The sequence below is a fragment of the Macaca nemestrina genome, chromosome 1, assembly GCF_043159975.1.
Source record: "Macaca nemestrina isolate mMacNem1 chromosome 1, mMacNem.hap1, whole genome shotgun sequence".
Taxonomy (NCBI): domain Eukaryota; kingdom Metazoa; phylum Chordata; class Mammalia; order Primates; family Cercopithecidae; genus Macaca; species Macaca nemestrina.
This window is the reverse complement of record NC_092125.1, coordinates 116566996-116590430: the sequence shown is the minus strand read 5'-3', so window position 1 is coordinate 116590430 and position 23435 is coordinate 116566996. Positions and strand designations below refer to the sequence as shown.

Here is a 23435-nt window from a genome sequence, read left to right as displayed (position 1 = left end):
GTCTGGGCACACCAGGTAACACTGGTCACTCAAATCTGGGTCCAAGAATCAAGAAGCATGCAAATTGCTATGAGATTGGCTCTTGTTTCTAGAACATTTCAAAGGACAGAACCAGGAAATACATGATTTTCTAAGAGACAAAATACATTGATGGGTCATGCTGGCATTATGTTGAACCCTATTCAGTTGCCAAGATTCAATGGTTTTTGACTAGAGAAACAGCAATTTCATATGGTTCAAATTAATACCTTTAAATAAATCCAGGGCTACAGTTTTTACTTAACCTAATCAATTTACAGCTGAATCTCCTTTCTTTCATGCCAAACATCCCAATATTCAATAACAACAATATAAATATTCACTTGCACTTTCCTGCAGTACATACTGAACAGTAACCAAATACCAGCATTACCACTAACTATATAATTACTTAAAACATTACAATTTTTTTCTTTGTAGTTCTTTTTATCCTTAGAATGCAGCCCCTTGAAATATACACCCAAATTACTATGTTTTTAAAACACTTGGAATTGTTCCTCTAATTGGGGTTATTCCACAAACTTGATTCATGGCTTAGTACATTAGCTTCATTTGGCTTTACATATTTTTGAGTTTCAGGTTCGCAAAAAAACTGAACAGAGGTTACAGAAAGTTTGCACATATACCCTGCCCCTACACATGCATAGCCTCCCCATTATCAACATCCCTCACCAGAGTGGCACATTTTTTAGAATTAATGAAACTACTCTGATACATCATTATCACTAAAAAATCCATACATTAGCATTCAGTTGTACATTCTGTGGGTTTGGACAAATGTATAACATCGTTACAGTATCATACAGAGTATTTTCACTGCCCCCAAACTCCTCTGTGTTCCACCTATTCATATTCCCTGCCAACCACTAATCTTTTTACAGTCTCCACAGTTTTGCCTTTTCCAGAATGTCATATAGGTAAAATTACATAGCATGTAGTCTGTTCAGATTGGATTCTTTGACTTAGTAATATGAATTTAAGTTTCCTTCATGTCTTTTCATGACTTGATAGTTCTTTTCAGTGCTGAATAATATTCTACTGTCTGTTTGTGCCACAGTTTGTTTGTCTATTCATTTCCCGAAGGACATCTTGGTTGCTTCCAAGTTTTGGCAATTATTAATAAAGATGCTATAACCATCCGTGTGCGGGTTTTTATGTCAACATAAGTTTTTTTTTTAATGCCTTTGGGTAAATAGAAAGAAGCATGACTGTTGTGCTGAATGGTAAGAGTATGTACCGTTTTATAAGAAACTGCCAAACTGTCTTCCAAAGTGGCTGTACCATTTTGCATTCCCACTTGCAATGAATAAGAGTTGCTCCACGTTCTCACCAGCATTTGGTGCTGTCAGTTGCTCCACGTTCTCACCGGCATTTGGTGCTGTCCAGATTTTGGTCAGTGTGATAGGCATGAAGTGGTATTTCATTGTTGTCTTAGTTTCCATTTTCCTGATGCCTGTTGACATAGGACATGCCCAGCTAATTTTTGTAATTTTAGTAGAAATGGGGTTTCCCCATGTTGGCCAGACTAGTCTTGAACTCCTGACCTCAGGTGATTCACCTGCCTCAGCCTCCCAAAGTGCTGGGATTACAGGTGTAAGCCACTGTGCCCAGCCCAGGAATATCTTTTTATATCCCTACTTGCTCTCTGTATATCTTCTTTGGAGAGGTGTCTGATGAGGTCTTTCACTTTTTTTTTTTTTTTTTTTTTTTTTGAGACGGAGTCTTGCTGTGCCCCAGGCTGGAGTGCAGTGGCGCGCGATCTCGGCTCACTGCAAGCTCCGCCCCGCCGGTTTCACGCCATTCTCCTGCCTCAGCCTCCCAAGTAGCTGGGACTACAGGCGCCCGCCACCTCACCCGGCTAATTTTCTTGTATTTTTAGTAGAGACGGGGTTTCACCGGGTTAGCCAGGATGGTCTCGATCTCCTGACCTCGTGATCCGCCCATCTCGGCCTCCCAAAGTGCTGGGATTACAGGCTTGAGCCACCGCGCCCGGCCTTTCACTCATTTTTTAATTGGGTTGTTTGTGTTTTTCTTGTTGAGTTTTAAGAGGTTTTTTTTGTATATTTTGGATAATAGTCTTTTATCAGATGTGTCTTTTGCAAATATTTTCTCCCAGTCTGTGGCTTGGCTTCTAATTCTCTTAAAATTGTCTTTCACAGAGCAATGTTTTTAATTTTAATGAAGTACAGCTTACCAATTACTTCTTTCATGAATCATGTCTTTGGTATTGCAGCTAAAAAGTCATCACCATATTCAAAGTTATCTAGGTTTTCTCTTATGTTTTAGGGGTCTTATGGTTTTATATTTTACATTTAGATGTATGGTCCATTTTGAGTACAATTTTGTGAAGGGCATAAGGTCTGTGCTTAGATTCATTTTTTTGCATGTGGATGTCCAATTGTTACAGCACTATTTGTTGAAAAGATCATCTTTTCTCCATTGTGTTGCCTTTGCTCCTCTGTCAAAGATCAGTTGACCATATTTATGTTGGTCTATTTCTGGGCTCTCTATTCCGATTCACTGATCTATTTGTCTTTTATTTTTCCACCAATACCACACTATGTTGACTAGTGTAGCTTTATAGTAAGTCTTGAAGTTGAGGAGTATCAGTTCTCCAATTTTGTTCTCCTTCAATATTTTGCTGGCTATTCTGGTCTTTTGTCTGTCCATTTAACTTTAAAATCAGTTTGTTGATATCCACAAATGACTTCTGATATTTTGCTTGGGATTGCACTGAATTTATAGAGCCAATTGGAAATAACCGACATCTTCACAATAAGGAGTCTTCCTATCTATGAACATAGAATATCTCTCCATTTATTTTGTTCTTTGATTTTGTTCATCAGTTTTGTTGATTTTCTCATATAAATCTGGTATGTATTTTGCTAGACTTGTACCTAAGTATTGAATTTTTGGGGTGCTAAGGTAAATGGTGTTCTGTTTTAAACTTCAAATTCCACTTGTTCATTGCTGTTATATAGAAAAGTGATTGACTTTTGTATATTAACTTTGTATCCTACAACCTTGTTAGAGTTTTTTATTAGTTCCAGAAGGCTTTTTGTCAATTCCTTTGGATTATATACATAGATATTCATGTCATCTGAGAACCAAAACAAGTTTCTTTCTTTCTTCTCATCTGTATAAATTTTATTTCCTTTTCTTGTCTTATGGCATTAGTTAGTGCTTATAATACAATATTAAAAAGGAGTGGTGAGAAGAACATTCTTTCCTTGTTCCTGGTCTTAGTGGGAAAGCTTCAAGTTTCTCACCATTACAGATGATGTTAGCTGCAGGGTTTTTTGTAGGCATTTGTTAACAAATTGAAAAAGTTTCCCCTCTATTCCTAGTTTACTGAGAGTTTTTATCATAAATTGATGTTGGATTTTGTCAAATGCTTTTTCTGTATCTATTGGTATGATAATGTGATTTTTCTTTCATAGTCTGTCAATGTGATGGATTAACTGATTTTCATATGTTGAACCTGCCTTGCATACCTAAGATAAATACCACTTAGTCATGATGTATAATTCTTTCTATATACTGTTGGATCCAATTTGCTAATATTTTGTTTAAGATTTCTACATGTATGTTCACGAGAAATATTTGTCTTAATTTTCTTTTCTTGTATTGTTATTTGGTTTTAGCACAAGAATAATGCTGGCCTCACAAAATGAGTTGGAAAGTATGCCCTCTTCTTCTATCTTCTAAAATAGATTATAGAGAATTGATATTTCTTCCTTAAATATCTGGTAGAATTCACCAGTGAACCCATCTGAACCTGGTGCTTTCTGTTTTGGAAGATTATTAATTATTGATTTGATTTCTTTAAAATACCAGGCTCAAGTGATCCTCCCACCTCAGTCTCCCAAGTAGCGAGGACTACAGACACATGCCACAACACCTCAGTAATCTTTTAATTTTTAGTAGAGATAGGGTCTCCCTCTGTTGCCCAGGCTGGTCTCAAACTCTCAGCCTCAAGCAATCCTCCTGTCTTGGCCTCACAAAGTGTTGGGACTATAGGCATAAGCCACTGCATGCAGCCTTCTTTCTCAATTTTTAAAAGCAGAGTGCACATTCTTAATCACTATTCTTCCTGGTGGAAAGTCATAAAAGTCACAAGAGACCAACTTAAATCAGTCCAAAAATTCTCCTACTTCTGTTTCTGCCTGTTACATTTCATCTGGTTCAAACTTTGTTCAAATATTCTTAACATTCTTCATTTCAGTCTACATAATATTATTTCCTATGCTGCATTTCTTTCCTTCTTCTCCTTTTTCCTACTTCTCCATATTTTTGTGTTTCTATGATGAATTTTTCCAATTTCTCCCATTTTTTTTAAGGAGTAAGATCAAAGGGTGTTTTTTTTGAGGCTCTACCTGCAGGGTCCTTCAGTGACTTACTGCCTACAGGTAACATAATGTCCACCCCAGCTATGAAAAAAAAATCATCTAGTTGAACTCAGAAAAATGTTTGTTCTACATAACTTCAGGTCGAAGCTGAGCAATGTTTCTTTTATGTTCTTGGTCCATAAATGTGGACAACAGTTGGAAACTGGTACTCTAGAGAATATCCTCTTGCCTACTCCTTCAAAAAATATGCACTTTCCCTGGGCTCCTGATTACAGTTCTGTGTCAATGTGGAGGGTGTTACAATGACCCTACTTCTTCCCAGCAGTTATCTAAAAGAGAATGATGAAGTACACTTGGTTTCTTTATCTGGAAATAACCTTTGACTCTCAAAGGTACTCAGATTTTCTTTTCCTCTTTCACAGCCAGATATATAACTGGCCTATTGGACTATCCCTCTTCTTACTTAAAGCCCAGGAATCTGGTTCCTACCCTCATCTATTCACAAGGTCTGTCAACAATGACCTCCAAAGTGCAAATCCACAACCTCTTCTACATTGTCCTCCTTAAACCATTGGTTGTATATAATGTTATACCAAATGTCCTGTCTCTTGAAACTCTTCCTGTATCCTGAATAACAACTACCAGTTTTATGGTGACTAACCATCATCAATACCCTTTCCCACATGCTATTTTATTTAATTTCCTCAGCCCTTGTAAAGTAAGTGTTATTATGCCCCACATTCACACTGCCAGTAAGCAATGAAATCAGGTCTAGGACCCAGGTTTTCTCACTCCCAATCCCACGTTCTCTTCTATCCAGAATTTTCTACTGCCCTCAACTTCTCAATTTTCTAATCTGTGTAAGTCCGTCTATATTCACATGCTGCCATAAACCAGCTTTCTAACCTTGAGGTCTCTGAAAATCTGTAGCATGGGCATAAAACCTCCATGCTATCTACTCTGACCACAGATAAGGAGATAAGGAGGAGCAAACTGTAGGAGCATGACACAAAGGCAATAAATCATTGCTCACTAGCTTTCTTTCCATCTCCCAATGCCTTGGAGCTGCAATTTTCAAATGGTTTATCAATGGAAGTAAATTCCAATTCCAGATTATAATTCTACATCTTTGAGTTATCTTCTTACTTTCACTTACCAATACAGTGGGGAAGACACAGTGCTTTGAGTTCAGATGGAGTTGAATGTCAAATCCTGGCTTTGCTCTTAATAAATGTGTATATTTGGTCAAGTTATTTAGTCTCACTGTGCCTCAGATACCTCCTTTATAAATACCCACACCATTGGTTTGTTGTGTGGATTAAATGTGACACATTTATGTAAATCATTTATAGGAGTTTGTTGTGGAGGAGGCCTTCAGTAAATATTAGTTTATTCCCTCAATACAATAGGAGGTGGACAAGAACTCCACCGTCAATCTTAACTATCTCTAAAATTCTCCTTTAGATTGTGTTTAACTAGTTAATAACCCCATCACCCCATTTCTGGGTTGCAGTGATGGTATGACAGCAGATGTAATGGCTAAAATGACCACAAACCACAAAAAGGTCCTATTAGACAAAATGTTACAAGAAACATGAGAAAATGAGATTTAAGATCAAGTAACATTTGACCAATATCTAGTATGTATATCTACATGGTATAGGTTTCTCTAGCTCACTCCTATGAATAAATCAAAGAAAACTTTAAACTTTGACTTGAGATGTATAGTCATGATGGTATCATACAAAAACACTCTAGAATTCAAAGACCTAAATTTTAATTCTATCTCCAATACTTAAATGACCTTGGGCAAGTCACCCCACCTGGTTCAACCTGTCTCCTCATTCTTTTTTTTTTTTTTTGAGACGGAGTCTTGCTCTATCACCCAGGCTGGAGTGCAGTGGCGCCATCTCAGCTTACTGCCAGCTCCACCTCCCGGGTTCACACCATTCTCCTGCCTCAGCCTCCTGAGTAGCTGGGACTACAGGTGCCTGCCACCATGCCCGACTAATTTTTTGTATTTTTAGTAGAGATGGGGTTTCACCGTGTTAGCTAGGATGGTCTCGATCTCCTGACCTCATGATTCGCCTGCCTCAGCCCCCCACAGTGCTGGGATTACAGGTGTGAACCATCATGCCTGGCCACCTGTCTCCTCCTTCTTAAAAGGTAAGTAACAACCGTCTGGCCAATCTAAAATGACAGTGGTGAGGAGGAAATGAGGCATTTATTTGAAGGGTTTGCTAAAGAAGAGCAGGCTAGTCAATGTGAGTTAGTTTGCTTCACTGCCAAAACATTGGAAAGTTTAGATGAGAAATCAAAACCTGAAAAAGTAAGATCTAGTATTTAACTGTTATACTTTCACGGATTTATATCTGTTATGATGCATGTGGTTCCACACAAAAGCATTCAAAAATCATCACAGGGAAAAAAAAAAAAAAGATCCTAGACTGTTATTGTTCAAAAGAACCATTAAGATCATTAAGTTCAGTTCCTGGTTTGTACTTTTTTTTTTTTTTTTTAAATGAAAGGCCTCACATATTTATTACTGAACCCAGCCAACCAACGCATTCATAATAGATTCAGAGAGGAAAATACGTCGAACTCTCCAGAGAGTGGTGACATTTTCAGTTTGATACGGTAATGTGATCGTGCTCCTTCAGACAGCACAAATATATGTGCCATCTCATGTGCAATTCCTTATAGACCCAGCTTGGTTCTTCTCCAATGTCTCCTTTTGGAGTTGTACCTTATTTTATTTCCAGTTTTCATCCGAATCCACTGGGGAATGGGACGATTTTGCTTTTGTTTCTTGGCCAGGAATCGCTTAATCCTGAAAGTCTTGTGAGAAGACATGGCGAGAAGTGGAGGCAAGAATATACCACGATGGCGGAGAAAGGAAAAGAGGGGGCCCTGGTTTGTATTTTAAAAGGAGAAGGTCCTCCAACATGTGGTTAACAGAAACCAGGGTCAGAAGCCCAGATGTATGTCTCAGATGTCAACACTACTCCAGGATTTAAACCTAAGACCTATCAAGCAACATTCCTCAAACTTTCAAAATCTATTGTATATATGTGAACTATCAATTTGGAAGAAAATGTAAAAGAAGGATGGATGAATCACCATTATTTAATAATTAAAATAATTTTTTCAAATTAATAGTACTTATTTCAAATCAATAAGAGGAATATTATTCCCTCTTATGATCTTTTACTAGACTATCTACAAGGAAAGTAACCTTACTTTCAGTAAGAGTAATCTTACTTTGTGTCTTCAACTCTAATGGCAAACATAAAGTTAAAACTAGTACCAGGGCAAAATCTTTAAAAATCCCCTAAAATATTCCATGTAATTCTGTAGAGGGATCTTACTCAGAAATTATTTCCTTCAAGTATTTTGTCTCTTGGAACACTTAAAACTTTTCAAGATTTCAACTTGCTTGCTCTGTCTATATATGGTCATCTTCTTCCTCCTTGTCAGTTAGATGCAGCATACATATACCAAAAGGCAAAAGCGTACTGGTTTTATTTTTTGTTCCCATTATAAAGCAACTATCTGCTTTTACAACAAATCGCATTTCCATATTGTATGCCTTAGGTATTATGTAACACTCAAAAGGTAGCATTAATAAAGGAGTGTTTGCTGCAAGCTTAACTATTATAACTTTGCAGCTTGTTTTAAAAACTTCTTGCAATTGTGTGACTTGTACAAACAGAGTGACACTTCTGTGGGTTTGATCTTTTCTCTGTCAGTTATAAATTGGAACTCATTTGCACTTTTTCTTTTTTTTCTCCATGTTCCATAACTTTAATAGAATATTCTAACTATTACGTACAAATTGAAAACACTGTATTCAGTTATAAATGTGTTCTAAGGTTAGGCTGAGCACTCTCTACAGGCCTGGTCAGTGCGGACACGGCCATCCCAGGCTGCCGGAGAGCACTGTCACCCACTTGGAAACCCCACTCACCAGCCACCAAGCAGTCACACCAAACCCGGACCTTCAGACAGGATGAATGGTAGGGCCCAGCAAGGGGGCTACTGAGAAAGCAGGACTTGACGCTCATATGCTCAAATGAAACGCAGGACTTCCCAGCCCAGCCCCTCACTGGAGAAGATCGCCGAATCCCGGCTCCTGCAGCAGGGCGGTGCCTATGTCACGAGGACAGGCTCGTGTCTTCAGCCCTGGTGGCAGGAAGCAGTGTTTCTTCCGCACAGCCCTTGCCCCTGCTAAGAAGTGGCACATCTTCCTGCTCAGGTCACCAGGGTGGTTCAGAAATGGCAAGGACGAGCGACAGCAAAAGGCCACAGTCCTCCCAGGCAAGAAGGGATAAACAAATATGAAGTGACCTATGGCAGCTCTCGCCTGAGGTGGTGTGCCACAACCCTGACCCAACCCTAAAAGAAGAAAATCAAGAAGCAATATCCTAAGGAGAACAGGGCCCTACTCTACATAGCCCTTTTGAGATGATTAGCATACAGCTGGTGATGCAGGCTGCACACTCGGCAGATTAAGCGGCTGGAAACAGCAAGTGGGTTTCTTCAAATGAAAGGGAAGAATTCAGTCCAACTGCAGGAGCGGTAGGAGAGGTTCTAGATCCCTGGAACCTCATCACCAGACCTCGGCCCTTTTTACCAAGTGACCCCCACCCCACCCCACCCCAACGTGGTCTATGGAGCCCTCCCCCAGGGAAAGGCCCAGGCAAGTCCAGAGCTACAGGCACCAAGGCTGCAGAGGGTACTGGACGAAACCTCCTATTTCTGAAATGCATTTCAGTTGCCACTGTACAAGTTAAGCAAAACAATAAGGAAAAAAGAAAAGTGAAAGTGAAAATCACGCACTTGAAAACGAACTAGATGGAGTAAGCGCTGTCGACGGGATTGTGCCGCATGCGGCGAAGACTGAGGCCTCCCCTACAGGCCCGGAGTCCCGACAGCCGGTCTGCCAGGCGCCCACCTCCACTTCGTACTGCTGCTTGCATTCCGCCAGCTGGCTGGGTTCCTTGTTGGGGTTAATTTCCGCATCATCCTCATCTTCTCCCTCCTCGTCACCTTCTAATTCCTCCTCTTCTTCTTCACCTTCGTCAAAATTGTCATCGTCCTCATAGCACAGCCCATGGGAAAAGTGTCCAATTTAGACTATCCGCTCATGGAAAAAGAGTCCAATTTCCAAATCAGAGGCTAATACGAATTCAGAATCTTTATCCAGTGATTCTCTATCCCCAGACGCTTTCAGTGGATTGAATAAGTTGAAAAATGACTCACTGGATACTTGTTTAGTAATTGTTCTAACAGTGCCTCGACCCTTATGCTTCTGCTTTTTCTTGATGGTTTTGACAGTAACATTCTTTCCTTTCTTCCAGTCAATAGTACACACCCGTCACAGTCCATGATCTCAGGACCTGCAAATGAAAATGGATCAGCCTTATCTGGTTCTGATTTCATCTTGCAGGTTTTCCTCAGGACTGAGTTGGTAAAGTAGTCGTTGGGTTCAAAGTGGAACTCTAATATAAAAGACATAGGCTGTCCAGGGTCAGAAAACTTCACTTTAATATCCTGCAGGTGTTTCAAGATTGGTTCATCATACTCCTGGACTAATTCTAAAGATGGTAAACCAGAACTCTGGAATTCCTTTGGGATTTGGCTCTTCAGCTATTGCTGCTGCTTTTTCTGTTATGACTACTTTATTTTTTTCACGTCTCCAGCCAATGTCTCCTCCTCTTCATTTTCACTGTGCCATTCTGATTCCATATCAGATGTTGGTTCAACATCACCGGTGATAAATTCTTTTCTCTTGATAAAGAGAGGCTGGTATAATGCTGTGTACTTTCTTCCCAAGTCATGAACTTCTTCATAGAACTTGGCTTCTATATGAGCGCATCTCACCTGAATTTGTTTCAATGCATTAATTCTTCTTTTTACTGCTTTAGGTAAAGTTTCCATGTAGCTGGAAGGGGTGTGAGGGGCATTGTCAAGTCGCTCCTGTAAAGCTGCCACAACTCCAGGATTCTGCATCATCTGATCCATGAGCTTTTCCGTATTACTTGCATTTTTAGCAGCTTCCACGGAATCTGAAGGAATCCCATCTGAAAAACTGTTATCTGCCATCTGAATGTTTTTATCCCCTTGTCTGGTAAACCAAGTCCCGTGAGTAACTAGGCTAAGGCCACTCAGGCCTGTCCTCGGGGAGTGCACGCCGCCCATCTCGCTCGCACCGCACAGCTCCCAACAGCTAAGAAGTCATGCCAAGGACTTTCTTCCCAGTCAGACATGCCCTCGGCCACAGGAAACTTAAAATCGAAACCCCAGTTAGCCCAGCCTGACCCCACAGAGGCTCACGATGACCACTGCCCTACGGAAAAACTGAAATTCCTAAACATCTAATAAAGAGGTCCTGGACGTCTCCAACTAAAAAACGAGAAGCCTGAACGCTCCTCCCGGCATGCCGCTAGGGCCGCGGGGTACACGGGGCTGGCCAAGCTAGCGGGCTCACTGCAGTCTACGCCTCCTCCGCTGGGCTGCCGCCGTGGAAGCCGCCGGCAATGCAGAACAAAGCGCCTTGACCTTCAGGACGGTGGGCGGCAGGGCGGGCCGCGCCAGGTGCTGGGAGGGACCGCCCGCCCTCGCCCCCGCCCCAGGCTCCAGGCCCCAAGCCCCAGGCCCGCAATTGCGGCTGCCGCTGTCCGCCCTGACGAGGACGTCCACTTTTTCTTCTTGAAAAATGTCTTTCCCAAAAGTTACTCTGCTTTGTCTGAAAATAACATAACTTTAATGGCTTTAAGTTATTCTTTGAAAGGGTTCGGAAAAGACAATAAACGGGAGACTTAGAGTGGCTCACCAGTTAAAATCCAAGTTTCTTATATTTCTTGTATTTGCTAATTTCCCTTATCTGTTTCTGCTGCTTGTTCAGAAAAATTTCATTCATAGACTCACCTTATCCCAGCCCTAGAGACCCATATTCTCTATTTGCCCTGGAATCCTGTTCACTATTTACAATTATATTATTCTGAATAACAATATTTACTATTTTCATCTTTTCTTTTATATTTTAATAAACCACTTTCAAGTCACTGACCTTTTTGTTTGTTAAACTGGGGATATAATGTAAAAAACATAATAAAAATTGCAAATGTAAATAATACTAAAACAACATTAGAAAATCATAGCCAAAACAGATTGTCGTGATATTAACTTAGTGTTAGGCCTAAGGAAACAGATCAAATGCATGTTCCTGTAGTAGATATGTAACCTTTGAGAACATAATGATTATTAACAATATTACAAAGCAGCACTGTGAATAGTTAAAACCATGGGCTCTAGAGCCAGACAGCCTCTACTCAAAGCCAGGTTCTGCCACTTACTAGGTGTTACCTTGGGCAAACAACTTAAACTCTCTCTCTGTTGGTTTCTCACCAGGAAATAGGGATAAGTGAAGATTAAATTAATTAACATATGTATTAGAATTGTGCTCAACACAGAAAGTGCTAAATAATGTTAGCTTTATATCTATAATGGGGTTTCTGTTAAAAATTGTAACTTGTTTTACATTTCAAAATTGTGAACCTTAGGTTAGTCACCACATCTGTGGTTTGAAAGCCTCCATGACACATTTAGTTATTTACTCACCACTGCTTGGGATACAGGTTTCTGGAATGATTGATGATGTTCTTTTAAATAATGGATTGCTAGCAGTACACTGTACTTTTTGTGGAAGATCATTTTCCATCTTAAAATATATATGGGTTGAGTTATGTTTACATTGCTCCAAAGGACAATCCCATGAGTACGTGTTAAGTTGTGGATGAGTGTTGTAATGCTCCGGTATCATGCACTGGACTTCAATGCTTCCATTAGTCAATGCACAAGTTAGTGTAGGAGATGGAAGAGGCTCTGGAAAAAAAAAAAGTGTAATATTTAGTACAGAAAATAGTAATATTTAGACTCATCATCTGCAAATTTATGAAGAGCTCCCAACTTCCTTATGAGCTTGAAAGGATGAGCAGACAAACTCCTTGAGCATCAAGGACTGAGAATTCTTTCTTTTGCTAGGTCAGACCTACCTGTTCAAATTTAACAGAATAAATTCAGACCCTTACATGGTTTTGCTCTGGGTCCCCACCCAAATCTCATCTTGAATTGTAATCCCCATGTGTCAAGGGAAGGACCTGGTGGGAGGTGATTGTACCATGGGGGGTGGTTTCCCCATGCTATTCTCATGATAGAGAGTGAGTTCTCATGACATCTGTTGGTTTAAAAGTGTGTGGCAGTTCTCTCTCTCTCCTGCTGCCTTGTGAAAAAAATGCTTGCTTCTCCTTCGCCTTCCGCTGTGATTGTAAGTTTCCTGAGGCCTCCCCAGCCATATGGAACTGTGAGTCCATTAAACCTCTTTTCTTTATAAATTACCCAGTCTCAGATAGATCTTTATAGCAGTGTGAAAACAGACCAGTACAGGCCCCAAATCCCTTATCCTCAATTCTGAAATCAAAAAATCTCTGAAGCCAAAAGAGTCTTCACAAGTTGGTAGCAAAATCATTAAGCTGCAAACCCTGACCTGACCTGAATTAACACAAGGATTTATAGTCTTTATTTTCTCACTTACTTCAAATATTCATTATCGTTTCACCACAAAAATATTCCTGTGCTTGGCAGGACACAGTGGCTCATGGCTATACATACTCCCAGCACTTTGGGAGGCTGAGGCAGCAGGATGGCTTGAGGTCAAGAGTTCAAGACCAGCCTGGGCAACATAGCAAGACCCTGTCTTTATAAAAAGTTTAAAGATCAGCCAGCAATGATGGCTCCTGCCTATAGTCTCAGGTACTTGGGACTACTTGAACCAAGGAGTCTGAAGCTACAGTGAGTTATGATTGTGCTAATTCACTCTAGCTCACTGCACACACTGGGCTATGACTGTATCAGACTGAGACCTCTAAATATATAGGAATGAAATAAATACTTGTTCCTATGCTTGACCCACAGGGTGCTCCCCATAATTAAGTGGGGTGCTTAATATGCAGAGGAAATATCTTGTATTACCTTTCCAAAATGTAAAAAAGAAATTTTAATTCCATAACACATCTGACTCAAAGCATTTTGTGAAAGGTGGAGCTACACAGAGCCTTGTCAGGCCCTGCCTATTGGTTGGGTTGGCCCTATTAATAGGCAGCGCCGGGTGCAGCATGTGTCACAGACTTGCCAGTCCAGAGGCCTCACTCCCACCCTTCCTCTAAGAAGCGCCTCCTATTGGCTAAGGCAGCGTGGATCTATGAGTTAAGACACTAACATGTCACATTCTGCCATTGTTGCCCTTTAAAAGCCTCAAGGCTAATTACTTTGTCCTACTGGTCCTTTATTTGTTAATTCATATGCCTTCTTGCATTTCAGCTACCCTCCAGCAATTAATCATAAGAGGCTTGAGGAAACATGCAAAAACATATGTAATATACAACAATGGTCATGGTAGCACTGGGATAATAAAGTATTGATACATTATAAACATCTATTAGAAGAGCATCTAAGTAAATTTAGGTTCACCAAGATAATGGAATACTATGTTGTCATTTAAAATGATGTTTTATAATATAAAACAAGTTAATAGCTTATGCTTCAATTATAATCTGAAAAATAAAAGTGTTTAATGGTTCCCCCATCTTCTCCTCCTCCTCCTGAATTCCTTCTCGCTCAGTTAAATAATGTACCCAGCTGCCTTGGTAGAAACCAGAGGCACACACTGACTTCCCTTTCTACTTGGGGCTTCCTAGCTTTTAAGTTTAATCTAGCTCACATAAGTCCTTACATACTTCCTTAAGATTTTCTTAAATTAAAAAGACTTTTAATCATCTTTTAAGCAGTGGAATTTCTCTGAATTAAATCTTCAGTGCAATCCAGTCCAATGGATAAGAAGTTGCTCTAGTTGACTCAAAATTGAAAGCCTAGAGCCCTGCTCCCCTAACTTCCTGTGGTCCCTTTTGCCAACCCCACCCAATAGCAGCCCTCAGGGGACTTCCAAGGAACATGCATCCCCAGAATAGTTCAAAAATGCCTGTTCTCAGTATTTCATATACTTATGCCTGCCTCTGTAACTAGGCTGGGCATTTCTCAGTGGCAGAAAACCAAGCTTTCTACTTCCTTAGAAATGGTCCTTTGAGGCCGGGCGTGGTGGCTCAAGCCTGTAATCCCAGCACTTTGGGAGGCCGAGGCGGGTGGATCACGAGGTCAGGAGATCGAGACCATCCTGGCTAACATGGTGAAACCCCGTCTCTACTAAAAATACAAAAAAAAAACTAGCCGGGCTTGGTGGCGGGCGCCTGTAGTCCCAGCTACTCGGAGGCTGAGGCAGGAGAATGGCGTGAACCCGGGAGGCGGAGCTTGCAGTGAGCCGAGATCGCGCCACTGCACTCCAGCCTGGGTGACACAGCGCGAGACTCCGTCTCAAAAAAAAAAAAAAAAAAAAAGAAATGGTCCTTTGAAGCATTTCTCAAATTTTAAGGTGCATAAGAATCACCAAGGGTGCTTGTTAAAAATACAGATTCCTGAGCCCCACCATCCCAGGTACGTCTGATGTGTGTGCCCTATTCGTTCTGTTACAGATTCTAATGTATTGATCTAGCTCTGCCAATGTCTACTCTTTCATCCAGCACTTTCTGAACTGAACAGAGGTGCATCATCAGCCCCAGAGACTGTGCATCTTTGGAGGACAAAGACTAGGTATGCCTCACCTTTCAACCACGGCACCTGACATAACGCAAGGCACACAGATGGCTCCTCACAAGTAGTACTGGACAGATGGGGAGACAGATGGATAGAAGGATAGATTCAGAGAGACAGTCTTCAAACAAAATGTAAATTCTTCTACCAGCTACCGCCAAAGAGGTACAGTATGGTGTTTAGCATGGACTCAGAAGCCCAACTGCTTGAATTCATATCCCAGCTTCATGACAGCTAAGAGCCATTTGACATTGGACAAGTTACTTAAATCACCTGTGTCTAGGTTTCCTCCTTTCTACAAGGACACAAATAGCACTTACTCTATTAGACTGTAATGAGATTAAATGAGTTAATACAGATAATAATCAATATGTGAATTAACATGTAGTGCCTGCACAGAGTAAGTAGTTAACAAATGCTAGCTGTAATAGAGCACATGGCCATTGGCTGTGAGTTTCCAACTCCAGGAAGCCAAGGCTCCCCAGAGGGTATATGTGATATGATGAGAAGAGTCACTGACTGGGAGTTGGGACATTTGATCAAACCTTAGCCTTGGCCTGCTATGTGACCTGGGACCACAGTCCTTTTAGGAGCTGGAAGTTTTAAGAAAGCATCCATCCAGGTCTCTTGTTCTACAAACAGAGAAACGGACTCCTAAATTGTCTTATTTTCATCTGTGAAAGGGAATGCTGTATCAGGCCATTGTAAAGGTCAAACAGAATATGGCTGAATGCCACATGCAGGGTTTGTAAAAAAGAAAAGAAAAGAAAAGAAAAGAAAAACAGAATATGAAAGTAATTTGAGGGGAAACATGGAGAAGTGTTAGTATTATCTTCTAAGTTGCTAGAACTCCCTTGACTATATAGAAGCTCTTTCTAGCTATCTCATTACACAACAGTTGCCAGATAGCAAATGTAGAAGGGCCTATCCAACTCATCTAAAAGTGTGCAAGCCTTTCTGCAGCACCTAGATCACAGTTTCTACACCTTAGATCTTTTCCTTCTATACATCTTTCACATTTTCTTGCTGCCCGCGGGACTCACCACAGCTGTATCACAAATACTGGTGATACCTCTACTTTAAGCAGCATTAAACTGGCAAGAAATGTGTCTACTTCCTCCCTAAGACAATTAGTCAATTTATAATTAATGAATTGAGTTCACTGCTGTGTAAAAAATGAGAATTTCTTACACATATCTGATGACATTTTATAGAAATATGTGTATATTTTCACAAATTTTAGTAAAGGTCAAGTATCAATCCAGCCCAGTTAAGGACAGGGCAGTTAACTCTACTTACATAAAAATCATCATCTGAGATGTGATGAAGGTCCATAAAAAGATGGGAAAGGACTAATAAACATCAGAAGTAGAAATTTTAAGGGGACTTTTGGGTATAGAGGAAAGCCAGATCTCAATGTACACACAGAAGGAAGTGGATGCCCTGAATTTAGGAAGTGCCAGGAAATCCCCCTGTCCAAAATATACTCACTGGAAGTCTCCTATTAGGTCTGGTGTCTCTAGAAGATTACCAGGTTACTAAAACAAGTGTTAACATTACCTCAAGGAAGTATGACTTCCTCATTTCTTAAAAAAAAAAAAAAAAAAAAAAAAAAATTGTGTGACCAATCATTTTATCATGCAGATGTGAAACCTAGAGTCATCTTATGTCTTTTTACAACCAAAACCTACATCTTGCAGACTCTTTCTTAGACCGTCTATCTACCTGGATGATCACAGTAGCTTCTAACTTGACATCTCCTCTCTTTAATCCATCATAAGTATTCTCCATCACATTAATCTTCCAAAAATGTATTTTATCAAGTCACCTCCTTGCTCCAGTATAGGATACAATGGCTCCCCACTGCTACAAGCTGATGTCCAAACTCTCAAACCAGGACTTTAAGTCCCACACTCAATACTATCAATATCACTGCCTCCTGCTCAAAACTCACCTCCCCTGTACTTTCCTCCTCTGCAGGCTTCCTAAGGTCTATCCAGTTGGTCTGACCACCAAAACCATACCTTTGCTGAGTTGCCATAGAATGTTTTATTTAATTAATGTATTTAGCTAGTTAGTTATTTTGAGGCAGGATCTTGGTCTGTCACCCAGGCTGGAGTGCAGAGGCACAATCACGGCTCACTGCAGCCTCAGCCTCCTGGGCTTGAGGGATCCTCCCACCTCAGCCTCTTGAGTAGCAGGGACTACAGGCATGCGTCACCATGCCTGGTTAATTATTTTATTTTTGTAGAGATGGAGTCTTGCTATGTTGCCTAGGCTGGTCTTGAACTACTGGGCTTAAGCAACCCTCCCTCCTTGGCCTCACAAAGTGCTGGGATTATAGCCTTGAGCCACAATGCCCGGCCTAGAATATTTTAAATTAAATTATTTTAAAACATTTCATCAAGTTTAAGAGGAGAAACTTATTCAAATGTTTTGAACTTAGTTTTACAAACTCTATAAAACGGGCTCTTAAAATGTGTGATCTAAATTCTGACTCAATCTTCTTGTTTGTTGGCCTTGTCTGTAAACTACCAGATCCCTAATGTCCACGTTTTAAAGATTCTACTTTTTCAAAGAAATCTTCTAAGAGTATGCTTTGACATCTTAGCAAGCTGTATTTGTCTAAACAGAGTCCATAGGGGTCAGACCTCACACAGCTTTGCAGGTCACTTTACACATTCTAGCTTTAACAGAGTTAGATGGGGCCATTAGAAAGTTCCACACAGATGAGTGACATGATCTGACTTCTGTTTTAAAAAGATCATTCTGGTAGAACCAATACAACTTCCTGGTGGAGTGAATGTGGTGTTCAAGAAAAACAGAGGTATCAAGGATGACATCAAGGTTTCAGACTGACCAGCTGAAAGGATGAGCTGCCATTAACCAAAAGGGAAAAGATTTGGGGAGGAGCAGGTTTTAAGGGGAAGATAATGAGCTTACTTCTGGACATGGGATATTTGAAAGGCCAATTAGATATCTGAGTGGAGATGTACAGTGGGCAGTCAGGTATACACATAAGGAGCTCGGCGGGGTACTCTGGGCTAGAGCTCTAGATCTGTGCATTATTAGCACTGAGATGATATTTAAAGCCCTGACATAGGATCAGCTCACCCACTGGCTATGAACGCAGGCAGAAAAGGAAAGAGACCCAAGGCTTAAGCCTTGATGTTTCCAGTGTTAAGAGGTTGGGGAAATGAGGAAACCAGCACAAAAAGATGAAAAGGAATAGTCAGTGTGTTAGAAAGAAATGTGAAACCAGGCGCAGTGGCTCACGCCTGTAATCCCAACACTTTGGGAGGCCGAGGCAGGTGGATCACCTGAGGTCAGGATTTCGAGACCAGCCTGACCAACATGGTGAAACCCCATCTCTACTAAAAATATAAAATTAGCCAGGCATGGTGGTGCATGCCTGTAATCTCAACTGTTCGGGAGGCTGAGGCAGAAGAATCGCTTGAACCCGGGAGGCATAGGTTGCAGTGAGCTGAGATTGTGACATTGCACTCCAGCCTGGGCAACAAGGGCGAAACCCCCTCTCAAGAAACAAAAAAAAAAGGAAGAAAGAAACGTGAATAGGGTGGTATCCTGGACATCAAGTGAAGACAGTACTTGGAGGAGGGAGTGATCAGCTATGTCAAAAGCTGCTGAGATGTCAAGAATGACATGGACTGAGAATGAACCACTGGATTTATTAACAAGGAGGTCTAGAGGAGCTTTGGCTTAGCAGTGCAGATGAAAGCCTACTTGGAGTGGGTTAAAAGTGAATATAAGGGATCAGAATAAGTGAATATGGACAACTTCTTCAAGGAGATTTTCTATAAAGTGAAGACAAAGAGTTGGTGGTGGTTGCTGGCGGGGTAGGGGGATCATGAGAAAGTTTTGACGACAGTGTATATGTATGCCACTTAAAATGAACCATCAACTTATGGGGGAAATTCTCATCAGGAGAGAGTGGGTAGAAGCACTAGGGTGATATTCCCGAGGGTGGTGAGAGGAGGTGGGATCCAGGCCACGCGTGGAAAGTTTAACCTCAGGTGAGAACTCAGAAAGTCCATTCATATCAGGAGAGAAAGCAGGGCCTACAGGCTCAGGTACAGGTAGGAAGGTAGGCAGGTGGTGAGAGCTTGTGGAAATTGCCCTCTGCTTATTCTCCTTAGTGAAATAAGAAGCAAAGCCTTCAGCTCAAGAGTGAGTCTGGAGAAGGAGGTATTCGAGATTTGAGGAGAGAAAAAGTAACTGCTAGGAGAGTGGCTAAGTGAACAGGCTAGGAAATACCAGACTTAACTGAGGTAAGTGATTAGAAATTAAAAGTGCAGGACTTTGCAGGGTGGTGTATTTTTCTGCAACCACATGGGTGTGAGCACAGAATAGGCAAAGCACCGGACTTAACCTAGCTGTAATCTGGCTATGTGAGTATAACAAGCCAACAAAGGAGCAAGGAAGCCAAGTGTGTCTGTGGCGGACTGAGTCGAGTAAGTGACAGCAGCACTCAGGCTGAGCAGGGAGGGCAGCAGGGACATCAGGTGTGTGAAGGACTGTCATCATCAGCATCATCAAGGACAGGGCATGGTGGCAGAGTGCGACACCTGACATTGAGGTAATGATGAGTTCTCGGTTACATGTATGAGTAGTGGGTAACGCAGAGGACAAGATCCTTTCAGGAGAGGAGATCAAGGAAAATACTGACAGAATTTTAATTTAAATATTGCAACCACCAAGACACCAAGAATGTTAGAAACCATGAAAATGAGGCAGGCCTTAAAATGACCAAGAAACACTGGCATGTGAGGCAGGGGCCTATACAAGACTGCAACACAAAACGGGCTTTAGGGACCAGGGAGGAGTGTTAGTGAGAAGCAGGGAGAAATGTGTCCCCTATATCTAGTTTCAGTTTAAAATGGTGCAGGAGCCGGGTGTGGTGGCTCACACCTGTAATCCCAGCACTTTGGGAGGCTGAGGTGGGTGGATCACCTGAGCTCAGGAGTTTGAAACCAGACTGGCCAACACAGTGAAACCCCGTCTCTACTAAAATACAAAAATTAGCCAGGCATGGTGGTGTGCGCCTGTAATCCCAGCTACTTGGGAGGCTGAGACAGTAAAATCGCTTGAACCTGGGAGGCGGAAGTTGCAGTGAGTCAAGATTGTGCCACTGTACTCCAGCCTTGGTAACAGAGCGAGATTCCTCAAAATAAATAAATTAATTAAGTAAAACGGTGCAGGAGGAAAATCAGTCTCCCCGCTGTGTGGGGAAGCAGGAACTTTGTAGAGTAACATCTATCAGTGGAGCCCAAAGAGTTCTAAGCTAACTGCTGTCACTACATCTCTTTCCAGAACATTCCTAGTAAGACAACTGATACTGTTCTCCCGACACCTTGCTTAGATTCTCTCCTCACCCAGAGGAATGACAAAGGAATTGAAAGTAGCTAGCTCCTGTATACCACCAGAAAAGGAGAAAACCCTGACAATAAGTAACATCTAATTCTTTTCTCATAGACCATTGATTTGTGTTAGTCTCTGAAAACAGACTAAAAAAAAAGGAATTGAAAGTAGCTAGCTCCTGTATGCCACCAGAAAAGGAGAAAACCCTGACAATAGGTAACATCTAATTCTTTTCTCATAGACCATTAGTTTGTGTTAGTCTCTGAAAACAGACTAAAAAAATGGAAATTTGCCATTTTAAACAAATCAACTGATGGAATACTCACCAAGTACATAAAGAAAGAACTTCATGGTATCGGTAATATTTGGCGATTCCATTTCATACTCATCTTCGTCTGATAATGTTAAGTTGTAGATAGTGAGGCTACCTGACACAGTGTCCAAATAAACCCTATCTTTAAAAGATGAGAAAGCTCTGAATTCAGAATTTTCCCGTTCTGCAACTTTATCCTTTTGTTTTTTCCATAGGATTTCTGTTAAAGGTATATTGCTTGGTACATGGAAAGTGACATTCTTATGCAGAATGCCATATGTTTGTTGGGAAATACAGCTGATGAAACCTAGGAGAGAAAAAAAAATGGTTAGAAAAAACAACATGACTTTAGTGGCAGAAATTATTCATCAGGTACTTTTTATGCTAAGCTGACAAACTGCTGACACAAAGTACAGGAAGTAAGAACATGTTTGACCATGTAGAGCTTACTCTTTAATAGAAAACTGGGACCTGCATAAATCCAAGAAATGGACTCAACATTCATGGAACACCAACCATGTTCCAGGTACCACGGGCTGTGCTGGGAATATGGGGTTGTTCCAGGCCCTCCAGGAGCCTCACCTGTGGAGAAGACAGGGAGCAGGCTCTACATCAGGGGCTGCATGAGGGGAGCTGCCTGGTCTAGGGCCTCCCCAAGGAAGTCATGCTGGAACTGACACAATGCTCCAATCACTGAAGGATAAAAGGCAGTTAGGCCACAGGGCTGGGTAGGTGAGTGGGTGGGGAGTGGAAGGAGAGATGATCATACAGATATAGGAAGCAGCTCCTCCAAAGGAAGGCCCTGAATAGAGAAAGAGCTTGGTGTGATGGAGGATACACGTGTGATTCCTAACAGCTAGAATGAGGAGGGCAAGGGGTGGGTGGTGGAGAATAAGACAGACAAAGACCAGCCCACAGCCTATGTGTGGTAAAGTAAGGAATGCTAAGGGTTTGGACTGATCCTAACGGAGAGGAAGCCACAGAAACGTTTTTAACAAGACTGGCCTAACATAATTTAAGTGTCAGCAGGCTGACTGTCTTTAGAGTATAGAGTGGCTGACAGGGGCCAGCACGGAGGCAGGGAAATTGTAATGAAAGTCAATGCCATAGCAATGAAGGCCATGGGCAGGACAGACCAGACCAGGGTGTTTGTGGTGGGGACGGACAACGGGACAGACTCAGGAGACGCTGGAGAGAGAAGTCAACAGGATCCAGTGATGAGGGTGGGGGAAGTGGATGGAACTGTCAGGTCTCCTTGGCTGACTGAGAGGCATCATTAACTGAGATCAGAAAGAATGGCTGGGAAGCAAGTGGAGGTTGTGATGAAGATTAAGAACTCAGGGACTGGGTACAGTGGTGTGTTGGAGCTAGGCCCACCTGACCTCATGAGCCAATTGTTAGCATCTCTGCACAGCCCTATTAGGGGACGTCTGGTAACAGCACAAAAACTGACTAATGGTTCACATCAGAACCTCCACTCCGCCTCCACGCCAATCTAGTTGTTAAACATTTATAGAACCACAAGATTGGGATATTTTTGATACCCCAAAGTGGGTTTAGATGCATCTTGCTCTAAGACTTGATTCTTGTTAAGAGAGAACAGTAGCAGCTGGGCACTGTGGTTCATGCCTGTAATTCCAGAACTTTGGGAGGCCAAGATGGTCAGATTGCTTGAGTTCAGGAGTTCAAGACCAACCTGGGTAAAATGGCAAAACCCCATCTTTACAAAAAGAACAAAAAATTAGCTGGGCATGGCACACACCTGTGGTCCCAGCTACTTGGAAGGCTGAGGAGAATTACTTGAAGCCGTGAGGCAGAGATTGCAGTGAGCCATGATTGTGCCACTGCACTCCAGCCTGGGTGACAGAGCGAGACCTGTCTCAACAAACAAACAAAAAACTGCAGCTATTTTAAGTTAACATTAAAGATTAATTAAAACTTGACTGAAGTTTTTACCTAGTAGCAATTAGGGTAATTGAAAGAATACAGGGGAAATCAAGAACACTGAATGACCAGTTGTAGACAACTGTGTTAGTAATTTCAGATAAGAAGCAAATATCACCCATTTGTTTATCTACAAGGACTTTTTAGAACCCATCTCCCTTAATTAAGGGGGACTGCCCTCAAAAACACACCAGCATCTTTCTATATATTTGCTGATTACGCATTATTTCTCCCACTCAACAGAGTATGTGGGAAGGCACAAGAAAAAGAACAGAACTTGAGGGGTGAGAGTCTACCACACACAATAGTGGAAACTCAAAAATATCTTATAAATGTAAATGAAACAGTGAGTGATAGAGGATAGGGTGGTGGTGAAACAGTAGGTATGAGATAAACTGCCATACCCTGGCGGCATGAAGATTGCTTTTGTCTTTCCCAGGGAGAGCTGATGTATCCTGGGCTTGAGAACAGTAGAAGAAAGTAGTCAGGAATGGAGCTAGTGGTGGAGGGAAGTGAGGGTAGAGGAAGGGGACACTGTAGCTCAGAAGAAATCAAAGCACAGCTGACCCTTGAAAAACATGGGTTTGAGCTGTGTGGATCCACTTATATGTGGATTTTCTTCCGCCTCTGCCATCCCCGAGATAGCAAGACCAACCCCTCCTCCCCCTTAGCCTGCTTTAACGTAAAGAAAAGAAGGATGAAGACCT

General features: G+C 41.5%; 2 protein-coding genes and 1 pseudogene across 3 annotated transcripts in view; all 3 read right to left on the bottom strand.

Annotated features, from left to right (window-relative positions):
- Positions 1 to 23435, bottom strand: part of LOC105479115 (CD58 molecule) — a 55971-nt gene that overhangs the window by 9552 nt on the left and 22984 nt on the right. For both annotated transcript variants that reach the window (XM_011736927.2, XM_011736928.2), the window contains exons 2-3: positions 20798 to 21091; positions 12012 to 12275 (exon numbers count right to left, since the gene is read on the bottom strand). In XM_011736927.2, coding sequence (XP_011735229.2) covers positions 12012 to 12275; positions 20798 to 21091 — 558 coding nt within the window. The remainder of the gene's footprint in view (positions 1 to 12011; positions 12276 to 20797; positions 21092 to 23435) is intronic.
- LOC112426186 (large ribosomal subunit protein eL39) lies at positions 6911 to 7367 on the bottom strand. Its single transcript, XM_071100680.1, has one exon. The coding sequence runs from the start codon at positions 7239 to 7241 to the stop codon at positions 7086 to 7088; it is 156 nt and encodes a 51-aa protein (XP_070956781.1). The 5' UTR covers positions 7242 to 7367; the 3' UTR covers positions 6911 to 7085.
- Positions 9060 to 12005, bottom strand: LOC105479114 (nucleosome assembly protein 1-like 4 pseudogene; annotated as a pseudogene).